Here is a 23510-nt window from a genome sequence, read left to right as displayed (position 1 = left end):
TGGGTCCTCAGGCAGGTCACCCTCTGTGCCCTTGCGCCCTTTGTGGGAAGCAGGCGTGATCACAGGCCCAGGTGGAGCTCGCCAGTGCCGGGCCCTGACCCCAGCCCCGAGGGGCAGAGGTCACACCCCCACTGTCCGGGCTGGCCCGCCAGGCTGTGCCCGCTCTGTCCCACACTCGCCTGCCACTAGTGCTTGCTGCAGGGCTGGGCTCACGACAGGTGCCACCGGGAGCTGTCCCCGTCCCTGCAGTGCCCCCTGGCTCGGGAAGCGCCTCCCAGTTCTGACTGTCAGACTAACCAAAAGGGCTAACGTTCCAGGCTCATTCCTACGCTGAAGAAGCTGTGTTCGCAACATCTGGACTGTTCAGAATATACTACTTAAAAACAAAAACACCTTAAAGAAAACAAACTAAAAATACCTTTTGAAAAAACTGATCAATACAAGTGACATAAAGCCACTCTTTCCCCATCTGGGTGTGGCCAGGGGAAGCCACAGAGTCCCCTGGTGCCATGTCACTGCCCCAAGTTAATAGTGCCCAGATTAGAGGGTTTGACCATGTGGTTTCATCTTACTAATTTGCCCCCTGATAAAAAATAAAGTCCCCCCACTCTTAATTGGGATCACTGCCAAGGGCGAGACTCCACCTGGTACCTTCCTGGGACGCTGACTCGCCGGCTGTTCCTCCTAATTGGTCCCAGGTGTGGGTTGCAGGCTTCTTTGCAGAGAACAGGTGGGAAGTGGCATCTGTCCCCAGGGGCCTCCCTGCCTGTTCAGAGAAGCTCGGGCCACCTTGTTTTGCAGGAGACGCACTATACCTTATTTTGAGATTAAAGTAGGCAGTACCAGAATTCAAGTTCCAAAGCCATTACCTCGTTTCTCACACCTCTGGCGTTGTTGACGGGACCTCAGCTCCCTTCTAATGAGTGGTGGCTTCCCAAGTTCATGTCACTCGCCTGGTTCTACCTTTGCCCTCCGGTCGCTGTTAACAGGATTAGGCCACTTGAAATGCCCACATTTGGAGAGTTGGTCGCCTCTAAGGTCACTTTCTGACAGCAGCACTCACTCCTGAGGACTGGGTGTGGTCATGTTATTTCCTAAGGTTAACTTCTCAGGCCTCAAGACAACAGACTCCTCAGCGCAGAGATGCCCTTTTTTTTTTTTTTTTTTACCAATGCTGCTTTCTTTGTGGCAACTTTTACTTTTTTTCCTTCAAGATTTGACACAATCCATTGTTATTTAACCGAAACCAAAGTGGGTCTTGGTGTTTTCACTTCCCATAGGTCACTTATTGTCTCAGTCCTCAAGTTTCTTCTAATTGCGCAATTAATGAAACAAAATGAGAGACGCTACATGTTCTTTCTTTGCTGCGGTAGCACGTCTGTGATTGTCTTCGACTCCTCCCGGAAAAAGAACACACGCACTCTCACTGTCTAAAGGGAAAACAGTCGAGAGAAGGATGGATTCTGAGCACTGACCTCTGCACTCTGATGTCTTTTTTTCTGTTGTGAAAAAACTGATTTCTACCCATTGCTGGTGTCACACACGATCTTCAGGCCAGCGAAGCACAGGAAGGCTGAGATACAATGGCAGCTACACAGAGATGCTTTATTCAGCAAAAAGCACAGCAGTCTTCCTGGTGAGTGACGTTCCTGGGAGGAAACTGCGGACAGACCTGCCTCTGGGCCTAAGAGGGCCGGGTGCGACCCCCACGGCGCTGGAAAGCAAGGGGCAGCAGCAGCCACGCATTCTCGCCGGGGAGCGAGATGCGGGCTGTGGCGAGTCTAGTATCCCAAGACCTGAAACGTTTCATATTTTGAACCAAACTCGGAACTTTTAAATTTCTCTTTGGCAAGCTCTCGACTTCCTGCTTAAGCAAGACACAGATTAAAAGGGTGGTGTATCATCCCCGACACACACAGCTCTCTTAAACAGCACATGCTGGACACTGGACGTGAGTGACGTTTAATCGAACTGGTTCGATTCCTCTCAGGAGGGGAGAAAACAGCTCAATTGGCCAGAAATGCTGGCAATTAAAAAATAAATAAAATAATAGCTGTCCTCTGGATCACACATCATCACTGCTTCTGTATCAGCTTCTTCTAAAACTTAAGCCAAACTGCCTCTTGTCAAAGTACTAACAGGTTTTCAGAAGTGTCACTCTTCCCAAGTGGCCTTTTGGACTCAGCCCGTCTTTTCGACCTACTACTTCCGCAGGGGCTGGCACACCATTTCCATAAAGGGCTGGATCATAAATAAGATGTTCTGAACCACATGGTCTCTGTTGCAACTCTTCAACTCGACTGTTTTGGTTAGAAAGCGGCCCTCCATAATATGCAAATAAATGATGGGCGTGGCTTGGTCCACCAGCTATTTATGGACTCTGAATTTTGAATTTCAGATGCCCACATGTCATAAATGTATTTTTTTTAAAAATGATGCTTCAGCTTTTTTTCCAGCTGTTTAGTAACTATTTTTTTATTATCACTGATTTTAGAGAGAGATGGAGAGAAAAAGAGAGGTAGAACTATCTATCTGTTCCTTTGTTCCTGTATGCGCTCTGACCAGGTTTCAAACCTGTGACCTTTGCATATTGAGATGAGGCTCTAACCAACTGAGCTATCCAGCCAGGGCCCTGGGGCTCTTTTTCCAATGATTTATGTGTGTAAATATATACTATTCTTAGCTCACAGGCTGTAGAGATACAGGCAGCGGGCTGTAGTTTGCCAAACCTTGCCCCAGAATATTGTTTTTCTCCTATAGGAAACAAGATATGGCCTGGTGGTGCAGGCGCTCAGAATGTCACCCCAAGATGTGCCTCTGGGTTTGCAAATTGTTTTGAGCCGAAGGCAACCAAGACCCAGCAGGCTCAAGGGAAACTTTTGCACCCTCCCCTCTTTACCTAGAAGAATTTAAATTAGGGGCCTTGCTCATCATAAGAGATGATCAGAGACAGCCTTTTCTGACTTGATGAGGCCGGGCGGTCTTCTTACTGTCTTGCACTGATATTCCCGTCCTCTGAGCCCCAAGGTGACCCTTACTCAGAATGCCCCATCTAGCTCATTTCCCCTTTGTCTCGAACCCTCTCATGTATGTTGGGGTCTCTGACTATCTCGTGTATGTGGGTGGGGTTCCTGTACATATGTAGGCGGTTAAACTTGGTCATTTTCTCTTGCTAATCTGTCCTATGTCTATTTGGTTATTAGACAAGTCAAAAGACCTTAAGGGTAGAGGAAAAGTTCTTCCCTTGCCCACAGTGATAACGTAACTTTTGGCAGAGACAAACAAGTTTTCAGTCAAATCAACAATAGATTATAATTAAAATCAAAATGAGGACTGATTAAAAAAAAAACCTTGTTTTGCCTTTTTTGTTACATTTGCCCAATTAGTTAAATTAGAGCATTAAAATAAATGTGGTAGCCATTTTTGTTTCCAAAGTTATGTATGTATGATTTTTACTAGTCCGGAATTAGCTCACTTGAAGCAGTTACAGTGAACACTTTTTCTCACCTGTGGATATGTGTGTCATTGCTGGTCATCCGAGGGTGAGATTTGGCCCCAACAGCCAGGTAAGGAAGGATCCTGAAACTGTACTTCTGTCTTTTTGGAGACTTCAGACACCTTAGACCAGGGGTCTCAAACTCGCGGCCCGCCCACTAATTTTGTGCGGCCTCAGACTGGCCCGCAGACTAATCCACGAAGTTTGATTAGTCTGCGGGCCGCACAAAATTGGTGGGCGGGCTGCGAGTTTGAGACCCCTGCCTTAGACTCATGTTTTTAGCCTTTCTTATAAAGCATAGCTCTCAAATGCAATTGTCATTTGCTTATTTAAAAAGTAAAAAATTGAGACTTTTATAACATCCTGAAAAAAAAACTATCTTCAAACAGTTGGGGAATTGGTATGTTAGAGGCAAGATTAATGCTAGAATTAGCTTCAACATTCCACGGGAAACTGGAAGAGATGCTCCTGGTTTTTATAAATAGCTTCACTGAGGAATTATGAATGACTAGTTTAAAAATTAGTGTTTAAATTTTTTCTGGTGCTTTTCTATGATACATTGTAAGGTAATATTTCTCCCATATTTTATTTTTATATTTTTCTTTTTATATTTTTTTCCCAATGATTTTTCCTAAGCCTTGATCTTTTTTTTTTAAGCCCTCCATCTCCTTGACTAAGGAGAAACAACTGTTGCCATAGGAATTTGTTTTGTTAATTTATTACAATCCAGTTGCTTGCTAGCCCAATTGTCTAAATATTGGATTTTTTTCTTTGAAATTTCACAAATTCCTTGGTAATGGCTGCAACAGTTGTGTTCCTAACGCTGAGGGGATTCCAGTGTAGATCAGTGGGACCAGGTGGAGACACTGAGGAGTGTTGGGGACCTCCCGGATGGAAGGGAAGGCCACACGGAAACAGACTCCCGACTCCCGTGGAGACATAGAGAGATAACATTCTCCTTGTTTCCTTGGTTAGTCAAGGGACAATTTTAGTGTCCGAAGTGAGTGCTATAAGCGGCTCAATAGGTTTGAGGGAGGTTTGGAAGTCCAGCAACGTATTTTCAGACAATCTAACTGTCGACCGTAGAAAACCTATGATAATTGAGTTCAGAAAACTATTTGGATCTCATCAAAGTGCGTGGATGTACCCAAGACCATAGTTTTCTTGTATACCCGTGATAACCAACTAGAAATGTAATTGGAGAAAAGAAACAGCTCATTCACAACAGCCAACAAATATAAAAATACATAAGAATAAACCTATCAAGAAACATACTAGATCCATTTGTAAGAACTCTAGAACTTTAGCCTAAAACACACACACACACACACACACACTCTCTCTCTCTCTCTCTCTCTCACACACTCATTAAAGACCTCAATAAACCAAGATGTGCTTATGTTCTCTGATGGAAAGTCTCAAAACTTTAAAGGTATTAATATGCAAATTAATATTCAAGACCACATGCTATTTCAGTCAAATCCCAGTAGGTTCAAAACCAGCAGGTTCGAATATTTGATAAGGAAGGGCTTGCCCTTACAGACATCCAAACATGTGACAGAACTGTGAAAATTAAAATAGTGTAACATTGTGGCAGAAGTAGTGAAATTGTCAATGAGACAGCCTTAACATATATGGGAATTTACTATATGATACAGGAAGTAGTTCAAATTAGTGGGGGAAGAAATAGACCACTCAATGGTGTGGAACACCTGGCTAAAGGTAGATCTATTCTTCACACCATATTCCAGTGGTTCTCAAACTTTTTGAAGTTGGGTTGCATTTAAAATCCTACAAATAATTGTAGACACACAAATTTATGAGAAATATGTTATAATAATTAAGTCAAATATTGATATTAAAGAAAAAAAATAAAGTCCAAGTGTGTTTTTATGGTAATTAAATGAAATAAATACAAAATTAAATTTATTCTGACATTAAAAAACATTTTTATGTTACATTTTTTGTTATGCTTTTTAGAATTTGTAAAAAAGGGTTAAAAAAAGACAAGTTACCTTTTTACATATATAGATACATTCTTAGTAAGATTTAGTAAATTTAGCAGGTCCCGGCGTGAATGTGTTAAGTTTTTTTCATTCTTGTGTTTATGAGAAACATGAACCTGATGTGTCCTAGTGATTTCTTCAATGTTTGGGCATATATTTGAAAGGCAAACTCTCATTTCCTCATTAATACATTGAAGAATTCCTCTCTTTTTACTCTTGTGTTGAGGGTAGAAAATCCTAATTCACATAAATAGGATGTTAAAAATTGTAGTAAAATGTTCAAAGCCTTTTTAGATATTGCCACATATTCTTTTATAGAAATCCAAAAGGCTTCAAGAGACAATTCCTTATGTTTAATCATCAATCCACGATCAGTGGATATAGCTGCCAGTTCTTCTGTTAATGTTAAACCAAAATCACTTGAAGCTTCCATGAATGGGTTTCTAATCCAATCGTATTGTTCAGTGTTAAGTGATGGAAAATGCTATAAATTAAACTCTGCCCGTCAGCCTTCAAGTCCTGTTTTATTTATACTAAACTTTTGCTCACTTCCAGAATCAGATTCTTCAAAATCACTCTTCTTTTTGAGAAATCTATCCATTTTATTTGGGTGTATTTATCTAAAAATAATATAATGATGTGTTAATAATAAAAATAATAATGATGTGTTAACAAAAAGAGCGGTATTTCCGTAATGAAATGGTATAATAGAGTTAACTATATTAATTTTTATATCCGGGCACATACCGTGAACCAGCGCTGCTAGTAATTCCAGGTTCTGAGTGGGAATGGTGCGGAATTAAGAAAATATGTGGAATTAAGAAAATATGGGGTCGGGAGGGCCCTGTAATTGCCGCTGGCAAGAACAAAGCACGCCTAAAAACCCATCTTGCTTTATTTATAGGGCAAAGTGAGGCCATTAGCAAGTCAGTGGTCTCTGATCACGTTTCCAAGGCAACCTGAGAATTTTACCAAGTACAGAAACCCCCCCACCATACATATCATCTTAACTTGACACCAAGGATAGAAGAAACTTGCCTCCAGTCTCTCTGGGGAAATGGGGGTAGTGTAAACAATCCAGCACCACAGCTTAACTGCCCTTTGCAACCTAATCAGGCAAGTGAGGTGGGGAGTTGGGCAGACTGTCAGTTTACAGCCAATTCCCCACACCTCTGTCCCCCAAAAATCTAAATTCCAAAAACCCTGTTGGTTTTTTGGTCCCCAACAGGCACATATTTCTCTGGAATACCATAGGGCACACCTGGAAATTGTCTAGGGCACACCAGTGTGCCCTGGTGCACACTTTGAGAACCACTGCTATATTCAATATATTCTGGTTGGATTTGAAATTCAAATCTGAAGGCCAAAAAAGAAAAAATATTGCAGGAAAACATGGAAGAGTTTATTTTCTGATTTGGGGTTAATGTCAGCCTAATCAAGCAAGACAACCCAGAGACTATAAAAGAAAAGAGGAAATATTTGACTAAAGGACTTTGGGAACAGGAGCTGAATGAGAATCAAGGCACTTCATTCTGTAATTTTAAATTTCTTTTCCTGAAGGAACATGTATTCAGGTACTATGTAAATTAAAAATAAAACAACACAAAAACTTTTAAAAAGTAACAAGGCCTTGAAGAAGTATGTTTTAAAGCAGAGATGTAGAAACCTTTGGCCCTATGTGCCAGCAGCTTAAGTCACACCCATGGGTATCAGGGGCTAAACAAAGGGCGAGGACCTCAAAAAGGTCTTTTCACACCTCAGGGCCTTTGCACTTGCTGTGGTCCTTGCCATTTAGTTAGCATCCTCACTTTCTTCATAGCACATAGTAGAGCCTAATATGCGTGCGTTGAATGAGGGCACTGTGTTTGGAGGAGTTCAGTGTCCTGAACATTATGGCCCAAGTTGCGCTGTCTTTCATCACTGTAGAAAATGAAATCTTAAAATTCTAAGAGGCGACTCCAGGATGGCTGTAAGGGGCAGTGAGTGCACACTGCGGCCTTGTGTGTGGGAAGCAGACGGCAGCCATTTTTCATCCTCTGCATGGGGCGTGCCCTGGCCTTCCTCGAAAGGGATGCTCTCTAGGTTGGGGAGCAGCTAGGAGGCTCCCCTTTTCCCCAGTGACTATTTGCTGGAGTGGAGGGACAAGGTAGGCAGATGAATCCCAGACCCAGCGTGGGACTAAGGCCCAGAAGGGCATCCTAAGCATGAACTTCAGAGCTGCGAACCAGCGAGGAGAGGGAGGTGCCAGGTGACTGCGCCCGGGGCTCTGGGTTCCGAGCCTGTTGGCACTGGAAAACTACTGGTGCTCCCCACCTCCCCCGGGAAAAACACACACCTTGAAACAGGTCAACAGGAAATACTGGGGGGAATTGCCTCTTGATTTTTGCTGTTTCAAGTGAGTATAAGCTCGAACATTTAATAAATAAAAATATCAGCTAAAGCAGCAATTTGCAGTTGTTGGGGGGAAATGTTAAAGACTTTGAAATGGGCAGTAAATGTTACTGGATGTCCTCTGTTATATGCGCCATTCATTTGCACCTGTAAATCTTCAGTTTTCAACTGAGGAAATTTTTGAAAAGGCATAATGCAAATTTTTTTTGTGTGTGCATAGAAATAGAAGAAAGTGGGATGGGATGCAGAGAGGGGGTTGCCCAGTCAAGGCCCAGGGGCCTTTGCAAAAGGTTGGTGTAAGAACAGTGTTCTTTTCCAAAAAATTAAGAGGAATTAAATACTTATTGGAGGTGGCGAACTCGCTTTGGAAACAGTTCGGGGAGCCGGGGAGCGCTAGCGATGAAGTTTGTGTGGTCTTGGCTTCAGGGAAGGTGGCGGGGGAGCGGGGCACCTGTGGGAAGTTCGAAGGGGGCAGCCCCTGGGGAAGGAGCCGGGGAAGCCCCGGGGGCGGGGACCAAAGCAGTGGAGGTGAAACCGGGTGGCCGGGGGCGGGCACAGCGCGGCAGGAGGCGAGCATGGAGGCCGGAGTGGCTCCGGGAGCCGCAGGTAAGGGGCCCGCGCCGGCCGCCTGCCTGTCTCGCGGTCCACCCGGTGGCTCCTCCTGCTCGCGTGTTGGGTTTCAGTGGCTGGGTCGGCTGCACAGCTCCGGCTGCGGCGCTGCAAACCGAGACCTAGACCGTAAACACCGCAGCAGCCAGAAAAACTCCTTGAGCTGGCGCCAGGGCTCCGTGATCCGCGCACCTGTCGCCTGCGGGGACCACGATGGGCGGGCAAGGGCCTGGTGTGAGGGCCTGGCGTGGGCCCGGAGCGCGCAGACCCCGACTCTCCCGGCCGCCCAGGGTCACCCGGCTTCCGGACCACTGACCCGGACTTGGAGAGCTCCATGCCTTGGTGGCCTGTCTGTGAAACGGGAACCGCACGGGGGGGGGGGGGGGGGCGGCCAGGACAGCAGTTCTGGTCCCTGGAGGTGCCTCTGCCGCCGCCGCCCCACTTCAGGACCGCCAGTGCCACCCCCAGGCCCCGTGGGGTGGCGGGCGGAGCAGCTGGGAGCGGGGAGCCTGGGTTTCTGGGCGCCCCCTGAGCACGGCCTCCCTCTGGGCTCGGCTGGACCATGCCCGGCTCTCTGGGGGAGAAAACACGTGAAACAAAACGGCAGAGGGGTTTCTGCCAGCCCCACACCCAGCAGGCTCGGGGTGCTGCTCGCAAGTGCGAGGTCTTTAGGTTTGCGTGTGTCCTCTGGGGTGTTTGCACAACTACCACGAAATGGCCCCAGGACGGCTTTCCTAGAACACACACCTTGTCCTTAAGCGGAGCTGACAGTACAGCTGGCTGATCTCGATAAGAAACGTCTTTCTAATGTAACCTTGACTGAGTTGCAGTAGGAATCCAAGTCTTGTTTATATCAACCAGCCTATGGCAAACCTTGTTTTGCTTAAAGTTGCAGAACTATTCATGCTCTTGAGTGAGGACGTACCCTACTCAGCTTGTTTTTATGACCTGCTCTTAAGAGCTGTGCCTTTGAGCTCTTTTCCCCGGATTTCAAGTGAGTTAAGGAGAGAAGGTGGCCACTAGCCAGTTGTACAATTACTTACATTCCTTGGTCTAAGAGCTGGACAAAGGGAATTGTCTGTATTTTTAGAGGGACTGTTTTATTTTTGATTTTTCATGTGGTCCTTTCTGTACTGTTGGTTGTCATGGCTGTGGATGGTTTGAGAACTAGGGCCAGAGACAAAGTGGCACTCTGCTGACCCCACCTTCCTTGTGTGCATGATGGAAAATTTGCCGCTTTGGGGCTTATGAACAGAAGTTCTGCCCAGACCCACTACGTTTTCAAGGGAAAAGTAATGGCTGGTTTCATCTTCTGAAAAAGTGTAGTTGGCCTGGCCGGGCTTGGGGTTTTCCTGTGTGTGTTTCAGCGTTCGCCGTGGCTTTTGTGGTTGTCGATGGCCCCGGGTGACTCACAGCATTCACCCACTAACCATCTCCGCATAGGCTCCTCCTGATGGGTTGGACTCTTGCAAAGCTGACCCGTTGCTCAGACTTGAATAGCCCATTTCCAAAAGGCACTTGAGCAAATCACGTCTATGTGAGGATCCTTTTCCCTTTAGCACAGAAGCACTACTCAGAGAGCGAGGCTTTCAGATAAGGCCGTGTCCAGCACCCACCGAGCACCAGCACTGAGCTGTAGGGAGAGGGCTTGTGACACTGCCGTGGGGATGGTGTTCTCTGTCTGGATGAGGCCTCAGTATAGCTGGTCGGGGGGCTTTGGAGGCACCCCAGTAATAATACAAGGCATGCCTCAGGGCCACACACATTCCCCCCGTCCCCCCGCTGAAAATGTGTATGTGTTTTCAGTCTCCCTGAGGCTTTGGGTCCCACCAGACCACCTGTTGCTGTCACTCCATTGGAGTGCGGTGGGAAGGAGGAAGAAAGCCAGACGCAGCCCAGGTCCGTTGCTCCCCTGACCCTTGAACTTCCCTCACCTGTAGACTCGGAGTCAAGCTGCCCCAGGAGGATGTACAAGATCCTGAGTTCATCAGAGCTGCCGGACTGCTGGGGCTGTCCTGAAGTGTAGAGCAGAGGGAGAGAAGGCCATTGATTCGCCCCTCCTTCTGCTCACACACAAAATTGAAGTGTTTGTGAGAATTATCTATTTTATACTCTCCATTCAGGAAGTTGGTTTGGTGTTCCAACTTAGAAAAGTTAGGTGTTGTACACTTTGCACTGGAAATAAAAAAGATTTATAGACAGGAAAGTAGGGAGGAGATCCCAGGACGACTTTGAAGCTTGGGTTGGGGACAGGGACAGCAGTGACGCCAGTCAAGGAAAGGACTTTGTACTGCGGCGTGTGGCAGGAATCTAGAAAAGCCGGTGTCCGTGCTGACCGCGGGTGGGGTCCCCTGCAGCGTGTCCCCTGGAGGGTGGGCGACCAGGGGCAGAGGGTTCGGGGACAGCTGGAGACGCGGACCCAAAGGAGAGAGACCGGAAAGGAAAGAAGCCATGGGCAGGCCTGGTGCTGAGGGGGCCTGGCAGGTGCAGGAGGGGAAAGGGGTCAGCATGTCACGGGGCCCTGCTCTCTCAAAAGGGGAGGGGGGTTGAGGGGCTGGTGTGAGTGAGGGAAGGTGGCATTTCTCCTGTGTTCTGGGACATGGACCCTGAGGAGCGCTGTCTGTTGGCTTTTGCAAGCGTCACCTTGTTTGATCTGTGTAATCAATAATAAACGCAGATACTACCAGTATCCCCACTTTACTGTGTAGAACAGGGGTCGGGAACCTTTTTGGCTGAGAGAGCCATGAACGCCACATATTTTAAAATGTAATTCCGTGAGAGCCATACAATGACCCGTGTACGTTAAGCATTATCCAATAAAAATTTGGTGTTGTCCCGGAGGACAGCTGTGATTGGCTCCAGCCACCCGCAACCATGAACATGAGCGGTAGGAAATGAATGGATTGTAATTCATGAGAATGTTTTATATTTTTAACATTATTTTTTTTATTAAAGTTTTGTCTGCGAGCCAGATGCAGCCATCAAAAGAGCCACATCTGGCTCACGAGCCATAGGTTCCTGATCCCTGGTGTAGAAGCTGGGGACGGGGACCAAGTCATGTTCCTGAGTCACGCTGATAGGAGGTGGCAGTGCTGGGATTCGCAGGGGGTGAGGGGTGATCTGACTCGCCAGAGAAAGGAGCCTGTCCTAGGGTGCGGTTCGAAGTGGAGCCCTCCCCTACACCCCCAAAGAGAAGAGGCCCAGGAAGAAAGGGACCCATGAGCCGGTTCCTCAGAGAAGGCCCTGTGTTAACAGAAAACTAAAAATATCAGCTCTTCCCCAGCCCACATTGCACAGGAGTGCCTGTAGAGGGTATGGACGCCCCAGGTCTGGGACCTCTGTTCCTGGGGAGCAGGGCCTCGCTCGGGGCACTGGGCAGGGTCTGAGCTGGGCTGGCTTGGGGACGCTGACCACTGTCACTAAGTGCTTCTGCGATCTCCAGCAAGTCCCCTTGCCGCTGCATCCAGGAGGGAAGCGGAGGACCAGATAGACGGTCTTAAGTCCGCTTGGCTGTGAAGTGTGTCGGTTACTTCTGCCCACCAGACTGGAATTCCCTGAGGTAGGACCCCCGTGGCCATCTCTGCCCTGGTGCCCTGCTCACACCTGGCACGCAGCAGGGCCCCCATGAGTCTGGAAAGGAGGGCTCCGGTCCCTGTAAGGGCTGGCGAGGACCTTGGTTGGTTCCGTGGCCATGCGAGAGGTCGCTGGGAGGAATTTTCGGTACATTGGGTGTCGTTCTAGGGACCCCACTCTTCTGGGAGGGACAGGTCCTGAGTGAGCCCTTCTAGGGCTCGGGCATTCGATGCCCGTCTTCTGTTGGTTCTGAGCCCTGGCCATCTAATGGACACATCTGGTAGATGCTCTGGTTCACCCTGTGTTTAGGTGTCGAGGGCTGTACTCTGTGTCAGACGGGGCCAGGCACTGCGTGAGGCGGAGCCAGGGACAGCGGGGCCCTGGGGGTGGGGTGAACACCCCGGAGGTCAGGGCTCAGCAGGGTGGGGGAGGGCAGTGGGCACTGAGGCAGTGTCTTTCTGACCTTTGAAACCCCAGTCTGCTGACCGGCTGATTGGCCTGAGCTGGGTCCTGACAGCCAGCCGCTGGCCTCTGCTCGTCTGGTGATGGTCTTACGTGGAGCTCAGGTGGGGGGGGGGCCTCCAGCAGAGGGTGACAGGGAACGGCCGTGTTTCTGCCGTGGCGTGTGGTACAACCGCCAACTTGGGGGCAAAATTCAGTCACACGTGCTGGTTAGATGTCCCACATCACGTGCCTTTCAGAGTCAGGGTTTCTGGTGGGGGGCAGGTGCCATTGGTGGCTGTCTAGCTGTTGACGTCCGGGCCTTTGAAGAATGCTTCTGACTTCGCAGCGGCGGTGTGCAGAGCCCATGCTGTCTCGTGCGCCCTGTCCTCTGTGGTGGGGTTCGGTTCTGAGGCCGCAGTCAGCAAGCGTGGTGCGTGTGGGACACACAGTGTGTCTGTGTGACTCCAAAGGCCCCTGTCTGCTGATGTGCAGGCAGGTCTTTCCCAGCCCCTGTTCTCTGCTGTGGGGTTCGGTTCTGAGGCCGCAGTCAGCAAGCGTGGTGCGTGTGGGACACACAGTGTGTCTGTGTGACTCCAAAGGCCCCTGTCTGCTGATGTGCAGGCAGGTCTTTCCCAGCCCCTGTTCTCTGCTGTGGGGTTCGGTTCTGAGGCCGCAGTCAGCAAGCGTGGTGCGTGTGGGACACACAGTGTGTATGTGTGACTCCAAAGGCCACTGTCTGCTGATGTGCAGGCAGGTCTTTCCCAGCCCCTGTTCTCTGGCCTGCCAGGACCCTTCCACACGGCTGTGCCCAGGCCGGGCCCCCGTTTCTTGCGGGAACTAATGCCTGCTGTCTGTTGAGAGGTAGACACCTTCCAGTGTACCTTTGTTCCTTCAACGCAGCGCGGCCACGGGGCACTGGGCACCTGAGGCTGAGGGCTGGGGCCCTGGGGAGGCTGGGGGAGAGCTCCTGTCCCCGGATGTGTGGTGGGGGCTCCCAGGGCCCAGACCTCCCAGACCTCTGGGCTTCCCTGACATGCAGAAAGGAAGATAAAGGCGTTTTTCTTGGAAACCAAGCCTCTAACCACTACTGACAGAGAGAAAGTCATGTTCATTTTCTTGCCTTTTGCTGAAATGAGCCCCAGTCAAAGTCCCTGAACCTTTCACACAGTGGCGAGGGTTCGAGAAGTCCATGTGGTGGCGATGTCCCTGTGCCACCTCCCTGCCCACCTGTCCCCAGCTACGCTGCTGCTTGGCGCACTGGTCTTGGTGAGCGTATGTACATGGGTAGGTGGGCATGATGCCCAGTGAGTTGAGGTCAGCTGTCCATTTTGACCTTTATGTTTCCTGATAAGTGATTTCCATAATGCGTGTGTGTTGCCCACATTGGGGCTATTAGACTGTCCCGGGGACAGTTTTATTTTTAAGCTATGCTGAAGGAAAGGTATTGCTTAGTGTTTTTTTCCCACTAATATTGAATAAACATGTTATTAAAATCTTAAAAAATACTTGAGGTAAAAAACGCTAATAAAACTAAGTCTGTCCTGCCAAAACGCCATCTCGTTAACTCGTTGATGAATATCTGCTTTTAATCAGAATTGTTAAATATCGAATTAAAAGTGAACTTAAACAAATAACAATTAAATGTGGATGTAATTGAGCACAGATCATGTTGTTTTCATTTCTTGCCTCTTTTATTGAACTAGACATTCCCGCGTTCTTACCCTAACTCCATGTTCTCTCTCTCCTGTTTTGAAATTTAACATCTATATTATGTTTCTATTCTTTCAGGGCATGCTATAGACATTTTAATAGGCGTATTAACTTTCATTAAATCTGAAACTGATCAGCGCTAAACTTTCTCTGGGATCAGAGCAGGGCCGTGCTGTGTTTCCCCCCAGTTACCCCCTCCCCAGTTTCTGTGCTGTTGTCACGAAGCACCCTAGTCTATTATGATTTTTTAAAAATCTCCCCAGACTAGCTGTTTTTGTTTTGATGGTCAGCATTGGCTTGGATTTCATCCATGCATCTCAGGTTCTTTGCTACGGTTCCTTCCTGACATTTTCTTTTTTTTCTTTCTTTCTTTTCTTTCTTTTCGTGAGAGGAGGGGAGACAGAGACACAGATTCCCGCCTGCAACCCGACCAGGATCCACCCGGCAAGCCCACCAGGGGGCGATGCTCTGCCCACCTGGGGCCTTTGCTCCATTGCTCAGCAATGGAGCCATTTTATTAGCACCTGAGGCAGAGACCGTAGAGCCATCCTCAGTGCCCGAGGCCAACGTGCTTGAGCCAATCAAGCCATGGCTTCAAGAGGAGAAGAGAGAGAGAGAGAGCATGAGAGAGAGAGAGAAGGAGGGAGAGAGGGAGAGAAGGGGGAGGGTGAAGAAGCAGATACTTGCTTCTTCTGTGTGCCCTGAACAGGAATCGAACCCAGGACTTCCACACACTGGGCCAACACTACCACTGAGCCATCCAGCCAGGCCCTGTCTGACTTTTTCTTGAGGTCATTTTCTTTCCCTTTACCAAGGCACCCTTGGTAGTCAACTCACTCGGGCTTTGTTCTTCTCAACATTTTATTGTTTCAAATCCCATTCTAGGAAGGCCCTTTTGCTAGACGAAGGATGAAGGTATTTTCCTTTTTCACTTTAGACATGTCCTTCCCTTCCTGGCTCCCACATTCACGGGGAAGAGGGCAGCTAGCTGTCCATGCCACCGGCCGGGAAGGGTCTAGCCGTCCGTGCCACCGGCCGGGAAGGGTCTAGCTGTCCGTGCCACCGGCCGGGAAGGGTCTGGCCGTCCGTGCCACCGGCCGGGGAGGGTCTGGCCGTCCGTGCCACCGGCCGGGGAGGGTCTAGCTGTCCGTGCCACCGGCCGGGGAGGGTCTGGCTGTCCGTGCCACCGGCCGGGGAGGGTCCGTTTTTCCCTTCCCTCTGCTTGTATGGTCACCTTTCTGGGTTTGCTGCCTTGCGGTTTGACCATAGTGTGCTTAGGGGAAAATTTTCTCTTTTTCCTGCCTTGAGGTTGGTTGGTATTTCAGAATCTGAGGAAAGGCATGTTTCATTAATTTCAAAAAGAAGATCAATTATTATCTCTTCAAATCTTGACTCTTCTTTATTATCTTTTTCTCCTTCTGGAACTTCAGTTGCATCATTCCTGGACCTCATCATCGCCCTCTTCGTGTCTCTTAACCCGCCTTTAAAGTCTGTTTTGTCTTTCCGTGCTGCATTCTGGGTAACTTCTTCATAGAGATTTCAGTTCAGTGGTTATTTAAGACGTTCATTTCTAAAAGATCTACTTTCTTTCTCCCCAGAATCTTACTGGGCAATTGGAAAAAATACCAAAAACAAACCTTGGCCCTTTAAATTTCTTACTTAAAGTTCTTTAACGTATTTAATGTTTGTATCTTCTATATTGGATACTTTCAGTATTCGCAGTGTTTGTGTGTGAGTCTGTGGTTTGTGCTGACCACTTCATGGCAGTTTATTCTTTTTATATGTTCAGAAAAATTTTTTTTGACAGAGACAGAGAGGGACAGATAGGGACAGCAGACCGGAAGGGAGAGAGATGAGAAGCATCAGTTCTTCATTGTGGCGCCTTAGTTGTTCATTGACTGCTTTCTCATATGTGCCTTGACTGGGGGGCTACAGCAGAGCAAGCGACCCCTTGCTCAAGCCAGCAACCTTGGGCTCAAGCTGGTGAGCTTTTGCTCAAACCAGATGAACCCACGCAAAAGCAGTGACCTTGGGGTTTTGAACCTGGGTCCTCCGTGTCCCAGGCCGACGCCCTATCCACTGTGCCACTGCCTGGTCAGGCTGTTCAGGGATTTAAAAAAAAATCCAGTCTAGATGACCACAAAGCTAGTGCCCTTGCCCTCACTGCCTGTGTGGCCCATTGTTGGGGACATGTGACAAGGCAACAACATTCTGTGGGCGCTTTATCGGTCTTTTCATACTGGTTCTGCTCACAGCACCTTAAGGGAAATATTTAATGTTTGAGAATAATGTCCGTCCTATTCTGATGGCCAGGTCCTCCGTTCCCCCTATGGAAAGAGCCGGGATCTTACCAGACTTGGACTGATTCCATGTTAGTTTATAAGTCAGCCACAGTTGGGAAGCTACCGGCTGAATTTCGTGGATGTGTACGGAGGGGAGGGGCTGGAGCTGGCCCGCCCGGCCCCTGACCCACACACCCAGCTGCCCACCAGCTCTCTGCGCCCACCGCCGGCGTCCAGCCAGGTCTGCACCCCCTCCCCCCATCACTGCCATCCCGGCAGAGGCTCTGCTCCGGCGTCCAGCCAGGTCTGCACCCCCTCCCCCATCACTGCCATCCCGGCAGAGGCTCTGCTCCGGCGTCCAGCCAGGTCTGCACCCCCTCCCCCATCACTGCCATCACGGCAGAGGCTCTGCTGGTGATCTCCGCACCTGGGTTTCGGTTCCAGTCCCAGCACAGACTCCTGACTGCATGTCTGACAGGCCAGCTTCACGCCTTGTGCTTTTTTGTGTGTGTGGCAGAGACAGAGAGAGTCAGAGAGAGGGACAGACAGACAGGAAGGGAGAGAGATGAGAAACATCAATCCTTTGTTGCGGTTCCTTAGTTGTTCATTGATTGATTTCTCATATGTGCCTTGACTGGGGGCTACAGCAGACCAAGTGACCCCTTGCTCAAGCCAGTGACCTTGGGCTCAAGCTGGTGAGCCTTGCTCAAACCCGATGAGCCCATGCTCAAGCTGGCCACCTCAGGGTCTCAAACCTGGGTCCTCTGCGTCCCAGTCCGATGCTCTATCCACTGCGCCACCGCCTGGTCAGGCCGCCTTGTGCTTTCCTGACATGAGCTTCAAACAAGCAAGGGGGCGTGGACACCCTTTGTACACCGGAAGACACTATGCAGATGCAAGGTGTGGAGGGCCGTGGTTTAATGTGAGCACGTGTCACTGTTTCTTTAATACTTTTCTCCCCGCTAGTAATTTAGAAACCTAGTTTGTCTGCAGGAGGCAGAATATTAACTTTCTTTTGTGTTTCTTTTTATTTTGTATTTTTTTATTTTTCAGTTGTCTATGAACATCCTTCTTGTGGGTGGCGCATTTTAGTTAAATATTTCCTGTTCTTTTATTTCTTTTAAGTTACTCCCACCCCCCACGCCCTCCCCTTGGGCAGCCCTCAGCTTGTTCTCTGTACCCCTGGGTCTGGGTCTGTTTTGTCTTCTATATTTCTTTAATTTAAACCTGAGCTGGCACGGCCTTGATGCCAACATCCATTTTTTGCCTGACCTTCCTCTCCCTGAAGTGTACACAGAAGGGTCCGGTGCCCTTAGAACAATGGATCTGTGCCTGCACATGGCCCGCTCTGGGGGTCACCGCTTCTCTGAGGCGGTCAGCGTCCAGGTGGATGTGCCTGCACATGGCCCGCTCTGGGGGTCACCGCTTCTCTGAGGCGGTCAGCGTCCAGGTGGATGTGCCTGCACATGGCCCGCTCTGGGGGTCACCGCTTCTTCTCTAAGGCAGTCAGTGTCCAGGTGGACGTGCCTACACATGGCCCGCTCTGGGGGTCACCGCTTCTTCTCTGAGGCGGTCAGTGTCCAGGTGGACGTGCCTACACATGGCCCGCTCTGGGAGGGGAGTCACCGCTTCTTCTCTGAGGCGGTCAGTGTCCAGGTGGATGTGCCTGCACATGGCCCGCTCTGGGGGTCACCGCTTCTTCTCTGAGGCAGTCAGTGTCCAGGTGGACGTGCCTACACATGGCCCGCTCTGGGAGGGGAGTCACTTCTTCTCTGAGGTGGTCAGCGTCCAGGTGGATGTGCCTACACATGGCCCGCTCTGGGGGTCACCGCTTCTTCTCTGAAGCGGTCAGTGTCCAGGTTGATGTGCCTGCACATGGCCCGCTCTGGGAGGGGAGTCACCGCGTCTTCTCTGAGGCGGTCAGCGTCCAGGTGGATGTGCCTGCACATGGCCCGCTCTGGGGGTCACCGCTTCTCTGAGGCGGTCAGCGTCCAGGTGGATGTGCCTACACATGGCCCGCTCTGGGGGTCACCGCTTCTCTGAGGCGGTCAGCGTCCAGGTTGATGTGCCTACACATGGCCCGCTCTGGGGAGTCACTGCGTCTTCTCTGAGGCGGTCAGCGTCCAGGTGGATGTGCCTACACATGGCCCGCTCTGGGAGTCACCACGTCTTCTCTGAGGCGGTCAGCATCCAGGTGGATGTGCCTGCACATGGCCCGCTCTGGGAGGGGAGTCACCGCGTCTTCTCTGAGGCGGTCAGCGTCCAGGTGGATGTGCCTGCACATGGCCCGCTCTGGGGGTCACCGCGTCTTCTCTGAGGCGGTCAGCGTCCAGGTGGATGTGCCTACACATGGCCCGCTCTGGGGGTCACCGTGTCTTCTCTGAGGCGGTCGGCGTCCAGGTTGATGTGCCTACACATGGCCCACTCTGGGGAGTCACTGCGTCTTCTCTGAGGCGGTCAGCGTCCAGGTGGATGTGCCTACACATGGCCCGCTCTGGGAGTCACCACGTCTTCTCTGAGGCGGTCAGCGTCCAGGTGGATGTGCCTGCACATGGCCCGCTCTGGGGGTCACCGTGTCTTCTCTGAGGCGGTCGGCGTCCAGGTTGATGTGCCTACACATGGCCCGCTCTGGGAGTCACCACGTCTTCTCTGAGGCGGTCGGCGTCCAGGTGGATGGTGAGCCCATTCTTCTCCGTCCTCTCTCCAGATGTGAGTTGGGGGATGTGTCAGACTCCACGGCATGTGACCACTCCACCCAGGGGGGCGTGGGGGCTGCTCTCAGCCCCTTTGTCACTGGCACCTGGCAGGCAGCCGGGCGGGAGCCCATCTCCTGGTTCTTCTGAGGTGTTCCTGTGTCCAGGCAGCAGGCAGACACAGGGGAGTGACTTTGGGCTGTGAGACTAGAGGGTCCACTAACACCACAGCGTGGAGGCCAGTCTGGGCACTGTTACCCATGATTACTGGCTGAGAGCAGGAGGGTGAGGAGGGGTCCGTCCTCCTCCTCTCGCTGGGTGCTGGTGGAAGGCTCTGGTTCCGTCCTGGACAGTGGGTCCTCTGCAGCACCTTCCCGCTAGCTTCCGGGCCACCACACGTGCTGGTGCCACCAATACCGGGCTCGGTATTTTTACAAGTTCTTGGTCCATTAACTTCAGGACACAAAGAGCCAGGCTTTCTGAGTTCTCCTGAGCCTGTGCCAAAGCCCCTTCCCTCCTGGAAAAGGTTGGACAACAGGACACCTCAGCGATGACCACACAGGAGCACGTGGCTCAGGTTAGGGACAAGAAAGGCCAGAGCTTCCCGCGTTTGTGTCCATGAGGACCAAGCAGGTGTTTGTGATGCAGTTTCCTTCCGTCGGCCCCAAAGTAGGGCTCCACATTTGTCCCCAAGTGTGACACCCCTTTGCATGCAGAAGGAGCAGTGTGTTTAGTCCCACCTCATGTCCTTTTGCACGGTTCTGGGGAAGACTTTTTATCTTTATGTCATCTGCCTAAGAGTAAGACCCAGCAAAGCTCAAATTAGGAGCCCCTCCTATTAAAAGCAATTAGGATTCTGTGAACCTCTGTGTGGGTGACACAGAAAGTCTTCTGCATATTTTACCATCTCAGATTGGGGGCCCGGGATTTGTTCCTTGCCAACGCAGTGACAAGCTGCAAATTGGCCAATACTGACTCTGTGATACCAGAGTGACAGGTTCCCTGTCAGTTACGGGTGCGAACAGTCCCCGCCGCCACCTGCTGACCTTTCCTGAGCGGAGCGTGGAGCCCGCTCCCTTTCCTCCCCGACAGCGCCGCTCGTCTGCCGCAAGCGCTTGAGCACGTTTTCCGTTCTGCCTTCCAACTTCTTTTCTTATTTTCCCCCCAATGCTCCACTGATCCGCTGCTCCTCAAACACCCAACGAAAACACCCCGGTGTGTTCCTGCTTCCCCTGCTGTTCCCTGCTCCTCAGGGCAGGGGGCTGCTCCATGGACACACGGCCCCCTTGCCTGGGGGCCCTTGAGCTCTGGGTGTTGGCGCATTGGTTGTCAGACTGGTAGCAATGGGTCCTTCCGCCTCTCCGAGGTGAGTCTTGTCACCTGTCAGTTACTGTTCTGGAACAAGGGGTCCCTGGTTAAGTAGGTTTGGGAAACATGCTGGGGTAAGTGGGTTCCATTGCTGCAGAATTTACATGGTCTGACTGCCGGCAGGCGGTGGGACTCGCGGGCACGTGGTCTGACTGCCGGCGGGTGGGACTCACAGGCACGTGGGACTCACGGGCACGTGGTCTGACTGCCGGCAGGCGGGTGGGACTCACAGGCACGTGGTCTGACTGCCGGCAGGCGCGAGGGACTCACGGGCACGTGGTCAGACTGCCGGCAGGCGCGTGGGACTCACGGGCACGTGGTCTGACTGCCGGCAGGCGGGTGGGACTCACAGGCGGGTGGGACTCACGGGCACGTGGTCAGACTGCCGGCAGGCACGTGGGACTCACAGGCACGTGGTCTGACTGCCGGCAGGCGGGTGGGACTCACGGGCACGTGGTCAGACTGCCGGCAGGCGGGTGGGACTCGCGGGCACGTGGTCAGACTGCCGGCAGGCGGGTGGGACTCGCGGGCACGTGGTCTGACTGCCGGCAGGCGCGAGGGACTCACGGGCACGTGGTCTGACTGCCGGCAGGCGGTGGGACTCGCGGGCACGTGGTCAGACTGCCGGCGGGTGGGACTCACGGGCACGTGGTCAGACTGCCGGCAGGCGGGTGGGACTCACGGGCACGTGGTCAGACTGCCGGCGGGCGCGAGGGACTCGCGGGCACGTGGTCAGACTGCCGGCAGGCGCGTGGGACTCGCGGGCACGTGGTCAGACTGCCGGCAGGCGCGTGGGACTCGCGGGCACGTGGTCAGACTGCCGGCAGGCGTGTGGGACTCACAGGCACGTGGTCTGACTGCCGGCAGGCGCGTGGGCTCTGAGCACCCCTTTTGAAATCTGCTGGTCTCAGGGCCCCTTCCATGGCCTACCTTGTGGAGCTAGCGTTCCTTGGGACATAATCCAAGGACAGTCACAGTGACAGGTGCACAAACCTTGGATTCCATGATATGAAATGCACGCCAGGCACTGCCTCGCACGACTGTGGGTATTCGGGTGTTCCCACCGTGTGCAGGAGTCCTGTTAAAAATAACTGAATGTAATCATGCTTTGAGGGAAGAGCAGTTCTCAGTGGTAAGGCGTCCTGCAGTGAATGCTCTGGAGGCTCAGGATGAAGTCTGCATCTGTGAGCTTCATAAGGCCGAGTTCTCCTACAGCGTGCAGACACCCAGCTCCGGGGACCAGGCTGTGTGGTGGAATGGGCAGACACCCAGCTCCGGGGACCAGGCTGTGTGGTGGAACACGTCTCCTGCTAGGGCTGGGGGCCCCGAGGAACCGCGGGTGCTGAGCTCTGAGCAGTGGAGGCGGCATCTGGGAACCTCCCTGCAGACCACCGGAGTCTGGACCTCCACAGAGGCTTCCTGTTGCCTGTCACTGCCAGAGTCCTCCTGTCTCTGCTCAGAAACGAGCCCCCTGAGCTCTCTGCTAAGCTCTGAGTGAGTCCCGTGACCGCCCTCAGCAGATTGCTCCTACGATAAGGATCCCTTCTTATGGTCATTTCCTTTTAGAGAAAAGTTTTAATTTCTGAAGGGGAAAAAAACATACCACTTATGTAAAAATAATGAAAAGCAAAAACAAAATAACTGTACAAGCAATACCTACTCTTTTTTTTTTTTTTTGTATCTCTCTGAAGCTGGAAATGGGAGAGACAGTCAGACAGACTCCCGCATGCGCCCGACCGGGATCCACCCGGCACGCCCACCAGGGGCGATGCTCTGCCCACCAGGGGGCGATGCTCTGCCCCTCCGGGGGCGTCGCTCTGCCGCGACCAGAGCCACTCTAGCGCCTGGGGCAGAGGCCAAGGAGCCATCCCCAGCGCCCAGGCCATCTTTGCTCCAATGGAGCCTTGGCTGCGGGAGGGGAAGAGAGAGACAGAGAGGAAGGGGGGGGGGTGGAGAAGCAAATGGGCGCTTCTCCTATGTGCCCTGGCTGGGAATCGAACCCGGTTCCCCCACACGCTAGGCCGATGCTCTACTGCTGAGCCAACCGGCCAGGGCCAACAATACCTACTCTTAACCATTTATAGAAAAAGAAGTCGTATACTGTTTAATTTTGCATCCTTACACACGTATTATCATGAACAAGAATTGTTCTTTCTGTAATTTTAGAATGACAGTCCCCATTACTAAGAAAACCAGGTGGTCACAGTCAGCTTTTCTAGTGACATAATGCCATGTGGCTACCAATGGGCACATGCTTTCAGTAAAGACTTGAGAGGGGCAAGTGAAATTTAAACTTTTTTTTTTTTTGTATTTTTCTAAAGTGAGAAGCAGGGAGGCAGAGACACAGACTCTCGCATGTGCTGGACCAGAATCCACCCGGCATGCTCACCAGGGGGTGAGGCTTTGCCCATCTGGGGCATTGCTCCACTGCAACCAGAGCCATTCTAGCACCTGAGGCAGAGGCCATGGAGCCATCCTCAGCACCCTGGTTAACTTTGCTCCAATGGAGCCTTGACTGCCGGGGGGGAAGAGAGAGACAGAGAGAAAAGAGAGGCGGAAGGGTGGAGAAGCAGATGGGTGCTTCTCCTATGTGCCCTGGCCGGGAATTGAATCTGGGACTTCCACACGCCAGGCTGACGTTCTACCACTGAGCAAACCAGCCAGGGCTGTAAACTATCTTTATTCAAGTGTCTCACATGAGTAAAATTACACTTTTCTAAAGTGAAAGAATTTTCCTAATCTTTGTGGTGAAGTATTATTTGGAGAAAATATTCTGCAAATGACCCTGAATCACTCATGGATTTAAATGCAGAGCATTGACCCATCTGAAAGTCTTTATTAATTAAGATTGCTGTTTACATAGGGAGGACCACAAAGCGCTGGGAAAAGCCTTGAGCATTAGGCCTTACCCAGCAGTGGCTGGCTGACCCCAGTGGGA

General features: G+C 51.1%; 1 protein-coding gene across 6 annotated transcripts in view; it reads left to right on the top strand.

Moving 5' to 3' along the window:
- The first annotated feature begins 8403 nt into the window (after positions 1 to 8403).
- LOC136384860 (protein FAM169B-like) overlaps positions 8404 to 23510 on the top strand; it is a 46216-nt gene continuing 31109 nt past the window's right edge. For all 6 annotated transcript variants that reach the window (XR_010747664.1, XR_010747663.1, XM_066355503.1 and 3 more), the window contains exon 1: positions 8404 to 8499. Coding sequence is in view for 4 of the 6 variants with exons in the window: in XM_066355503.1 (XP_066211600.1) it covers positions 8469 to 8499 (31 nt within the window). In the remaining 2 variants the exon portion in view is untranslated. The remainder of the gene's footprint in view (positions 8500 to 23510) is intronic.

The sequence above is a fragment of the Saccopteryx leptura genome, chromosome 13 (genome assembly GCF_036850995.1).
Source record: "Saccopteryx leptura isolate mSacLep1 chromosome 13, mSacLep1_pri_phased_curated, whole genome shotgun sequence".
NCBI classification, from domain to species: Eukaryota; Metazoa; Chordata; class Mammalia; order Chiroptera; family Emballonuridae; genus Saccopteryx; species Saccopteryx leptura.
This window is presented reverse-complemented; position numbering and strand designations above follow the sequence as displayed.